This window comes from Coffea eugenioides, chromosome 2 (genome assembly GCF_003713205.1).
Source record: "Coffea eugenioides isolate CCC68of chromosome 2, Ceug_1.0, whole genome shotgun sequence".
In the NCBI taxonomy this organism is placed as follows: Eukaryota; Viridiplantae; Streptophyta; class Magnoliopsida; order Gentianales; family Rubiaceae; genus Coffea; species Coffea eugenioides.
The window spans coordinates 3,460,744-3,472,191 of record NC_040036.1 but is presented as its reverse complement, the minus strand read 5'-3'; the positions used below and the strand labels follow the sequence as shown (position 1 = coordinate 3,472,191).

The window sequence follows — 11,448 nt, the reverse complement described above, 5'->3', positions numbered from 1 at the left end:
TTAAATAATGAGGAGGTAGCGTGTCAAATAGTCAAACCACAAGGAGGTTTTCTGTATTTTACCCTATAAATAACTATCAGATCAAATGTCAAACTAGTAAACATTTTTTGATAATTTTTAAAATCATCCAATTTTTTAGTTATTTTTTATATCAAAATCAAGAATATGTCAACATAATCGAAAAACAAATGGTCCAAAATAAAATCACTATCAAACTATGATAGTTATAACATCAAACTAATCCATAATCTTTTAAAAAATCAAGATAACATTTTTTTCTTTGTCTTGAAAAGAATCTGTATCCCCAATAAAGTACTAAAAAAAAAGAAGAGGAAATCCAACTGTTTAAGCAAGCTCTCGATGCTCAACTGGGTGTATTTCGCCACATTTACTAAGCTTCCGTAGAGTCTAGTCTCCTTTCTTCTCTGAACCATTTCCGTGGGAGTTATACTTCGCTTCAGGTAGATGTGATCCTCTCTGATGGAACCTTTGCTTTTCTCACTTTCTGTGGATTAGAACCCTGAAGATGTTGCTCTCTCTGCGTGTTCACACACGAGATTTTGTGGAAATGAAGATATCGAGACATGTCTTAGCTGAGGAATTTAAAGTTTAAATGGTACTCGACGTTATCATTTTTCCCGCCCAACACTAACAATTATCAATATTATTATTTGGAATAGGGTATTATATCTAGGGATAATTTCAGAAACCTCCTCTAAGGTTTCTAGTAATTTCAGACAGCTCCCCTCACATTTAAAAAATTACACATATCTCCCCTAGAACATAGGTTGGGGTTTCACCTTGATGGTGTAAGACCAAAAAATTATATGAATGCCCAAAATTGCAATCATCTAAATTTCCTTAATATGAATAATCATTAAAAATTTTTAAAAGTGAAGAATACACTTGTATAATACCAAAATTATGAATTTTATTGTTTAGCTAATGTCTTGATATTTTCCATCCCCATGATTTTCTATATCCACCCGAATTTTCAAACTCTTATAACTTCTTCTTCTAAACAAATTCTTTGTCTTAGATGTCAAAATCCATTGTCGTAATTCTTAATTTACAATCTTTATCTCTCTATAGGTTTTTTTTTCATATATTGCTTACCAAACCGTTGGTTATACAACTCACAATCCTTACCTTTTTCCCACTCAAATGGTCAAGTCCTCAATTACAAAATTCTTTTAACCTCTTCTCTCAACATTTGGATTGGTCATCCTAAATCAACCCACATTTTTTTTCTCTAAATTGACACAATTTTATTGAGAACAAGTTTGATGTCTATTAAGAGGAATCAGACAAAATATCAACAAAGTGCAAGTTTAGGGTAGTAGTTTTAGTACAATCTATCAAATTATACTTTCTCGTAATCCAATAGCTTTTTTTATGTTCAACGATATGAACAATTGGGTTATTGGTAGAGATGATTGCTTCTATCATCATCAACAACAATGGCATATTTGAGTAATAGAAAGAAGGAGACATCTTTCTTGATTAGCATATTTGAGAAATAAAAGGTTACAATTTAATGGTCATGGTAGAAATAATTTGATCACAAGTCTGGTCAAGAAAAATTGTTTTCCTTTTTTCATTTTCCTTTTTTCTGTTATCTTTTCCCTTTTTTTATTAATGGCTTATATTTTGAAAAATTATGAAGGTTATTATAGTCATTGTCTATCATCAAGGGAGGTAAGTGTAATATTGAAAACCTCAAGGGAGCTTAGTGAAATTATCAGAAACCTCAGGGGAGGTTTCTGGAATTATCCCTTATATCTACTTAAAAACTTCAAAAGTAATTCCAAACATAAATTTAGGAGTAATTGTGATCATAGGTACTAAACTATTTAAAATAGCATGATCTGATCATTGAACCTTTTTTTTACTTATCCAAAAGATCACTCAACTGTCTAAAATGAACCTTTTAAGTCATATTAGCTAATTTTTCTCGTAACCAACCACTAAGATGCACATTCGACTTGCATTCCAAGTTTTTAGGGACAAAAATGTTCTAGGTCGCCCGTCATTTTGGATTGACTTAACAATGAATGAATCAAAAGATACGTTTTAGAGAGTTGAGTGACCTTTTGACCGGAAAAAAAAAATGTACCGCTTCAAATAGTTTAGTGACTATTCTCGCAATTTACTCATAATCTAATTACTCCATGAAGATAAATCTGAAACATAATATGGAAATCCCATATCAATTATATTTTCTCATAGAAAATGCTTCTGCTATTTGGGCAACTGTTTTTCGACACCATAGGGTATATATGACATTAACACTCGAAAAATTCCAACAAAATTTGGGGTCTAATTAATGAGCTTGCTGCTTGCAACTACTGTACAAACAGTAACAAATTTGGGAAGCAAAATTCTCGCAGGAAAATGTTCCACTCTTCAGAAAAGGAATGTAACTGTCCAGAAACAAATCCCATCAATTCACATCAACTAACTCAACATCAAAAACCAGCCAGGAGTTTGGTGGTATAGCTGCACCAGCACCTTGAGCTCCATAACTGCATTATGGAACAATTTTGTCAAGCATATTACTTGGATGGATTCAAAACAGTAAAGAACACATACCGACTCGAAAGGAATATTAAAAAATTCTAGTGCAATAAGCAGATGAAAAGAAAATTATGTTTAATCATCCTAAAGTTCTATGAGAATTATGAAGAGACCGTACAACTCAAAATAAACACAGTGGCAACCTTGGCACTTCACTTTTGGCACTGGCAAACCATCCTCTTAGTAATTTCCACAAACATAAGGAAAAGCGGATTGCCAGTACATATTAAATCATGTGGACTGCCAATATCGCTACCAAAAGCTAAACACTAAGAATGGAACAATATTTTCTTCCAAATGTTGGTACATTTGTTATAAACCAGCTAAGATAAGTTTTGCTCCCAAGAAGTGGACGTCTGGAATGGTTAAGATCCAACTACTTCATTATCAACAAAAGCAATTATGGTTCTTTCACCTCTGCCTTCTATTCTTTCCACCTATTTTCACCCACCTTATTTGATCAACATGAGTAGCAGCATAGTAAATGTTTTCTATAGGATATTTTTACTGCTATATATGAAAATTTTAACTGGCTGAAATTTCAAGTTTTCAACTGCAATTCAACAGTATTACATTAAAAAATGAACAATTGCATACCCCATGGCTGGTGGAATTGTCAGCCTTCTTTTGTCCCCAGTGCGCATGCCTGGTGATTTTACGAGTTAGAAGATGTCAGTTTCATTCTGAATTTTGGAAAGCAACTATTGAAATCAGGAAAAAGTTTATTTGAATACCATTAACACCAATATCCCATCCTTTAATGACTTGTCCAATGCCTGTTAGCACAGACACGTATATTAACTGAGAGAACTGATAAGGTTCCAAACTGCAGTCACAAGTTCATGCAAAAGAATTCAATACCTAAACGAAATTTGAATGGTGCTCTTCCAATGTTAGAGTCAAATATTTTGCCATTTTTCTTCAGTTTTCCAATATATAGGACGCTAACCTGTATATTGAACAAAAAAATAACTCTCATTAACAGCGATACTAAATATTACCACATGCACTAATGATAGCTTTGTCTGGAAGTACTTTAGCACAACACAAATCACCAACTCCTCTCACTTAAGGCTTTTGTTTTCATTTTTCTCATATCTCCTCCTTATTGGCAGAAAGGGGTTAAAACTTAGAACACTTATAGCCATGCCCATATGACTCATAAAGAGCTAAAAGTTCACCTTTCGTCCAGGAGTAGCTCTTTTGCCATCTGGTTTACCCATGGCCAACTCCTCTATGACCAACCCATTAGGGAAGGACCTCACTTGAAGTGACTTATTTTCAGCCTTCTCTTCTACCTCCATCTTAGACCCAATCTTATCTGAAATGGTTTGCCCAGGATCTGAACTCACCGGTGTCTCCTGCTTCTTCTTCTTCTTCTTCTTCTTGTTTTTCTTTTCCTTCTCCCTGGAGTGAAACACCATAGTACCACGGTAATTTAGTTAAAAGCTTGGTCCTATTCAATCATCACTGTAAGGAAATAAAGTCATGAACAGATGAGAAAATAATTAATGATCCAATTGTAGCACACATGAACATAAAATGTATCCATAGAAAACCTCTATGGGGTAATGTATTTGATCCCCTGTTAGCCTCAACAACTAAATCAGTTTCTTGGGGCATGCTAAAAAGGTAATGGTCTTTTTTCTAAATGGTTGTTCTCCCAACCCCCCTGGGGCACATTGGGAAAATCATCAAATTAGAGAGAAAAGTATCAAGTGATAACTACTTCACCATAACATGACATGCTAATCATGCCAGATTATAGATAACATGTAATTAAAGATTTACATGCACCTCCTCAAACAAAGATAGATATTAGGGATAATTTCAGAAACCTCCCCTGAGGTTTCATGAAATATCACCTAGCTCCCCTGAACTTTTCAAAATCTCACTTAGCACCCTTGAAGTGATAGTAGGGCCATATGCTAATATCAAAGGTGATGAATTGTCAATAATACCCTCATATTTAAATTTTCTAAACTTATTTTTCTTTCTCTAAATGTCAATGAAATATAGGATTTAATCAATGAAATATTCAGCGCATTTGGAGAAAAATAGCTGCAGGTTCTTTTTTTCCCCTTTTTTTGTGTTTCACAACTTTATTTATTTATTTAGTTATTTGTTCCTATTCATGTAGAGCGCAAGAGAAATAAAGTAACTAAAACTCCGAACTGCAGTTTTTCAAATTCTGAGTTTTTTATAATAAAATTTTCATATTTCATACCCATAAAAAAGTCTGTCAATTTTGAGTATATTCTCTGTATGATATTGAAGTTGAATTTCATCTATTGCTGAGTTTTTTTGGCTCAAATGTATGCTTTTTACATGCTAATTGCCTTCAATGCTATGGAGGGTTTTATTTATAGAAATGGTTTAAAAAAATATTTGCTTTTACTGTCTCTCTCTACTATAGAAATGACTATTGGCTGTAACATAAAATCTTATTAATTTTCATCTCCTCACTTTTAAGATGGTTCCAATTTAGTACTTTTTTTCCTTGGTTTGTAAAATGTTCATTTTTCTATAGGCTAAGGGTATTAAAGGCACTAAAATAATCTCTCTCCTCAAACATGAATTTTTTAATATTACTTTTGGTTAGAAGGGTGACAATGTTACCAAAATGTCAATTCGAGGGGTGCTAAGTGAGATTTTGAAAACCTCAAAGGAGCTAGGTGATATTTCATGAAACCTCAGGGGGGGTTTCTGAAATTATCCCTAGATATTATGTGCCCCATTAAGTGCTACAAGCAACAGAAAGATGCGACTCTTTTAGTGCAAAAGACCAGATGTTTCATTTTGGCAGATAATTTATGAAATTTCGCAATAGTTAATCACAAATTTCACCTTTCAGTATTTGGCTCCAGAACATTTCCCATGTCAGCTACTCGCTTTTGCACCATATCACCAGAATTCTCCTCTTTGGAGAAATCATTGTTGCCATTGGTTTCGTGTGCTATTACCTCCTTGTTAGCAATCTTTTTCTTTTTGTTCTTTTTCTTTTGCTTGGTATCAATTCCTGGAGCTGCATTGTCGACTTGAGCTAAATTATCACGTGATTCACCAATTTCCCTGTTCATGGTGAATAAAAAAGGAATTCGTACAAGAGCAAACAAATATTAGTTTGTAAAGCAACTAATTATTAAGTGCAGGTGAACCAATCAGCTTGAAATGAAGCAAAACTCTGAATAAGCATTGTAATTGGCAGATTAAAGATCAAAATTATGCATTGCATGCATCACAAGTTTTCCAGGATCTTTTGTATTTTCTCTGAAGTGAAAATCTCTTTACCTTGAGTGCTCATCATCTTGGCCAACAACATCAGCCTTTCTCTTTAAGCTTCTGTTAGGGGCAAAATCATCTTTGCCTTTCTTTTGTATCGCTTCCTCACCAGCATTATCATCCTGAGTTTCATTTGCAGTTACTCTGGTAATCAAGTCATCCTTTTTCCTTTTTCCAGGGGAAGAAATCGGGAAGCCATCCTCATCTTCACTTTCCAATATGGGAGTAACAGAAGTACCCCTGACAACAAGCTCCTTGCCTGAGTTTTCCTTTTTATCGGACTCCCCTTCATGATTTCCCTTTTTCTTTGTTTGCTTAGATATGGCGACTTCCTTGGTGGGCTTCTTATCATCCACTATCTCCTCAATTTTAACTTTTTTAAGAAGACATGAAAAGAGGGCATAGGGGAAGAAATAACAAGTTAATTACTGAATAATACTACTCATACAGATCTTCATACATTCTTCATTTTAGAACATTGATGGAATAAAAATATAATATACAAGATGTTAACAAAAGAGCCATCAACAAAGTTCCAAAAAGATTAAATGTGACTTCTTACGTTTTCAGGCTCATGAAATAACCACTTGCCCAGCTCTCTTTAATATATAACTTCTCAACTCATAGTTTATTAATTTCCTTGCAAGTAGCAGGTTAATGAATATACAGAACTCTTTGAAACCAAATTCCAGCCAAAAAAAAAAAATCCCAAACTAACACAAGAGAAATACCTCCACTGTTGCGGATAGGTGAAGATGGATACATCTCAAGATCATCATCATCATCAATGAAGTCATCCTCATCTTCATCTTCAGAATCATAATCAAGAGGATCATCCGTTTCACTTTCAGTCTCAAGAACATGCCCCTCATAATGATCTCTTCAATTCATAGTGAAGGAAAATCATGGAAAAAAAGCGGGCACAGAAGAAAACCAAGCATCTAGTTGCACATGTTTTAGATCATAATTAAGCCCACCACAAAAAAAAAAAATTAACCGAGTGGAATGGATCAATCATGTCAAAAGGATACAAAAAGCAGGCACAGAAGAAAACCGAGCATCTAGTTGCATGTGTTTTAAATCATAATTAAGCCCACCACAAAAGAATAAAAACCGAGTGGAATTGATCAATCATGTCAAAAGGATACAAGACACCATCATCTTCGGTTTCACCAAAGAAGAAACCAGAGAGATGGATGCTATGAGGTCCAATGACCGAGAAAGTAACTTCCTCATCTTCCTCAAACTCAAGATTCAGTGCGCAATTCTCCAATTTTTCAGGAAGCAACGAGCATAGATAAATTGGCTTCTTATCTCCAACATTACATTGTACTATGGTCTTTTTGGATGACTTACCTGAGCCTAAAGTAGCCTGAATCCATGGCAAAGCGAATATAATGAAATAACCACACACCAAAACAGCACGGTAAAGCATATCGGAAATTGAGAATACAAACATCAGCAATGCAATCCATCTGAGTCCATTAATGAAGTTTTGATCCAAAAGAGAGCGCCAACAAGTTAACAAAAAAAATAAAATTTTGTGAAAATAAAGTATGAAATCTCAAAGCAAAGTCATCCTCATCTCTCAGAACAATGCATTCCTGCTGAAGCAAAGAGCACGAAACTTTACAACGACAAATAGGGTTAGAAATGGTTTAGAGGGTGGTTTTAAGAGCAGGAGTCTAGTACAACAAATATTTCACCCCATATGCGGGAGAGCATAATCCAAATCCAAAATCAAGTAAACCTGTCTCCCTAAATTGTTAGCAGGTACAGATTACGTCCCATGAAAAATTGAACAACACAGTGTAGATAACACAGTGCTATATATAATAAATTGAATTGTGAGAAAAGAAAATAAAACGAGAATTACATAACTAAGTGAACAGTGTAGATGGAGTTAAATGGAAAAAAACCTGAGATAAGTGAAGTCTCCCCCGGTCATCACCGAAATGATGAACATAAGGTTTTCCTGGTTTCAGCTCAATCCCTAGGCAAGTAGCCAAACAAAATAATAGAAAGCACCTTATAGCTTAATTCCCTATTGGATGTTAATCTCATGCTTAATGAAAGAAAAGCAGATAAAAAGGAATAAGAAAAAACGAAAACAGATGACAAGGAACTGACCCCAAAACGCCATTCTTCTTGAGTAACAGCAGTTGCAGCGGAGAGCCAAGACCCTCTGTTAAGTCCAGAAGGAAGTTTTATTGGCTCTTAAACCCTAATAACCCCTAAATACCAAGAGGCTGACATGGAAAGCAACGTGTCACCTGTTGAAGATACGGCACCGTTTTTTTCGTTAAGTGAAAAATTTTGAACCTGCAACGTCATACTACTTGTTATTCATCCCATCAACGTCTAACCCAATCCTGTCCTAGTAATCACACCCTAACCTAACCCTGCCCTAGTAATTGCCCCTTAAATAGCCAATTTGTCAGTACAAAGTAATATATCAATATGTGGTTTCTTCTTGGATTAAGAAACAATTGTTTAAAAAAATTCACCAATAAGGAGGTTGGTGTCATTCGAGTCGTAAAACTTTGTTAACAAATGAACTTGCTCAATGGCGTGAGCTGAAAATTAGAATTGAAGTTTTAACTTTTTATGTTTTATCTGAATCTACGAAGGATCACATACAAAATTGCATAGATTATCTTAATAAAGAAAAGGGAAAATTGCAGACCTCCCCTGAGATTTCTGACATTTGCACTGACCTCCCCTATCAATTTTGAAATAGCATTGACCTCCCCTAGAAAAAGTTGGAGCCAATTTAAAAGGTAAAAGTGTGTGAATTTACTAGAGTACCCCCAATTGTATTTGACTTTACCAGATGAAATGTTTGAGTACTTTCATCAAAACCAACGTTTAATTTGTTAAACAAATTAAACTAATCAAACTATTTCTGCATAGTTAAATTAATTAACTAATTAACTATTAACTAATTAACTAATTAACTAATTAACTAATTTCTATTTATCTAATTAACTAATCAAACTATTTCTGCATAGTTAAACTAATTAACTATTAACTAATTATCTAATTAACTATTAACTAATTAACTAATAATCTAATTAATTAATTAACTAATTAACTAATTTCTATTTATCTAATTAACTAATTAACTAAAGTTGTTGTTTGTCTGAAACTAACAAACTATTTACATGTTAAATTAATTAACTAATTAACTGCTTAACTAATTAACTAACTAATTATCTAATTAATTAATTAACTAATTTCTGTTTATCTAATTAACTAATTAGTTAATGCGCTAATTGGTTAATTAGCTCCACAGGCCAACGAAATTGGTTAAATAGCGCATTAAATATAAAACCTGCCAGTTTCCCATAAAGAGTTGGTATGTTATGGACAATTTTTTTTTAAAACTTTCACATATTTAATTTATGTTAAATATAAAACATACTAGTTTTCCTTTGGGCGCTATTTAACCAATTTTTTTCATAAAGAGCTGGTATGCTTTCCATAAAGAACTGGTATAAAACATACTATAAAACCTGCCAGTTTCTCATAAAGAGCTGGTATGTTATGCGTTATTTAACCAAATTTTTATATTTAAACAAATTTATGAAAATTAAAATAACGTATTTGAAAGTTGCATTTTTATTTTGAAGAACGCATTCCTTTGATGCGTTTTTCACCCCTTTGGGAAGAGACTCAAAAATCGCCACCCTTTAGAAAATTAGTTTAAAAACTCTCTCTTTTTAGGAATTTACTCCTTATTAATACAACCACTATATTTATTTTTCTAGTATTAATTTTTGTTATGGTTTATGATTTTCTTATATTTTATCAAAAAAGTTAATAACTATTGTAGTTACAATTATGGAGATGTTAATTTGTCGTATATGTAATTCTTTTGTTTTATAAGAATTGTTATATCAGGGATAAATTTGAAATTTAATCGCATTTAATTCCGAAACACTCATTAAACCAAACTAGATATTGGAATGAAAAATATGTTGCATTTATACCCCCTGAACTTGCTTGATCCTTAATGCCTATGCCCCTCCTTTGTTAATACTAATTGTCAAGCAAGATCAGGGCAAAATTGGAAGAAATTTCTTATCTCACTTCTACAAATAATTTTTTAATGGGACATCAAGCCTCAGGGGAGGTTTCTGCAACGAATTGTTCCTGTTCAGTGGTGCTAAATGCCATTTCTAAACCTAGATGGGAGGTCAGTGCAAGTGTCAGAAACCTCCCCTGAGGTTTCTGCAATTATCCCAAAAGAAAAAGGATTCAATCTTTCTATTACTAGTCCTTGTGAACTTGTGATCCAATTTTGCTGATGAATCGTTATGCCAGTCTACCGCTCGATGCTACTGTATGAATAAGGGATAATTTCACAAACTTCTCTCGATGTTTCTTACAATCGTATCTAGTATTCTTGAACTTTTTAATTTTACACTTCTATCTTTTGACCTTATAAACTGATCACAATAATCTTGACATATCAATATTTTTCATGTAATTAAACAATCCGTTCCTAATCTTGTGCATATGAATGCATTTCACACAATTTAGACATTGAACGAAAACGAAAACAAAAACAAGTTTCACTCGAGTAGTAACTAATAATGTTCTAAACATAATTTTAACATATTATAAATTAATTTTAATTTTGCTTAAAGGATTTAGAGGTGAATAAAAGAAGATGCGGGTTGAAGGTTTGGCCGGTTTTTGGTACTCTAACATTTGAGGGACAAGATGTTATGTTAATAAAATTGGTGAATTTTTTTTGAATTCAACAATACTGATTTTTTTTAAAAAAAAAAAACTAACAGTGGTGGGGATCATGAAAATAGTGGTATTGATTTGAAATGTTGAAATATGGAAGGTTTAGAATAGTAAAGATGAGAGTAGAAAGTGCGTTTGTGATAATAATCTTATGAAAAAGTAAAATTAATTTCACAATTTCATGAGGACATTTTGGATTATTCATTCACAATGTTGACTGTTGAATTGTTTTTTGCTACCAAAATGATAACTTAAAAGGAAGTATGTATAATTTTTAAAATTTTAAAGGAATTAAATGAAATTATCAAAAATACCAAGGGAGGTTTCTAAAATTATCCCATGAACAAACACCCATATAGAATAGAATTGAGAAGTGAAGCTTCATGTGGTTTCCCTCGCGGTTGTCAGAGCAAATTATCAAATTTAGTTCCTAAACTATTTAACAAGTCAAAATAATCTCTAAACTTTATTTTGACTTAATTTAGTCCCTTAGCTGCTCTAAACTTTGTTATGAGCCAATTTAGTTTCTCAATTATTTTACTTAAATCAAAATAGTCATTTATATGGCCAGTTTGGTATTGATTTCGTTGATCTACCCAATTTATTAATTTTCTACTCCGACACTTAGGAGTAGGATAGGAATCCAGTCATTACCCTTATTAAAACAAGAGAAAAATATATATTTGTCAAGAAATTGATAGCAAAATCGAATCATATAGAGAGCAAAAATAAAATAGAACTTCTTATAGTGAAAAAATAGGACTGGTGTCGGAGAAAAAAAAATTTCACATGAAATCAACACAATCCATTAAATGGAGAAAAGAAAAAATA

The 11,448-nt window shown here is 32.9% G+C and overlaps 1 protein-coding gene across 2 annotated transcripts; it reads right to left on the bottom strand.

The window, feature by feature from the left end:
* Positions 1-2,208: 2,208 nt before the first annotated feature.
* On the bottom strand, positions 2,209-8,047 carry LOC113762223 (peptidyl-prolyl cis-trans isomerase FKBP53-like). Of its 2 annotated transcripts, XM_027305575.1 has the most exons (11): positions 7,990-8,047; positions 7,779-7,852; positions 7,008-7,231; positions 6,591-6,739; positions 5,869-6,232; positions 5,425-5,649; positions 3,759-3,984; positions 3,439-3,526; positions 3,312-3,353; positions 3,175-3,223; positions 2,209-2,525 (listed from the first exon to the last, which is right to left on the bottom strand). In XM_027305575.1, exons 1-11 carry the CDS (start codon positions 8,000-8,002, stop codon positions 2,444-2,446), a joined length of 1,536 nt encoding a protein of 511 aa, XP_027161376.1. In that variant the 5' UTR covers positions 8,003-8,047; the 3' UTR covers positions 2,209-2,443. The 2 variants fall into 2 exon arrangements, with proteins under 2 accessions (XP_027161376.1, XP_027161377.1); XM_027305576.1 differs by lacking the exons at positions 2,209-2,525; positions 3,439-3,526 and having other exon boundaries at positions 3,170-3,223; positions 3,312-3,403.
* Positions 8,048-11,448: the final 3,401 nt, after the last annotated feature.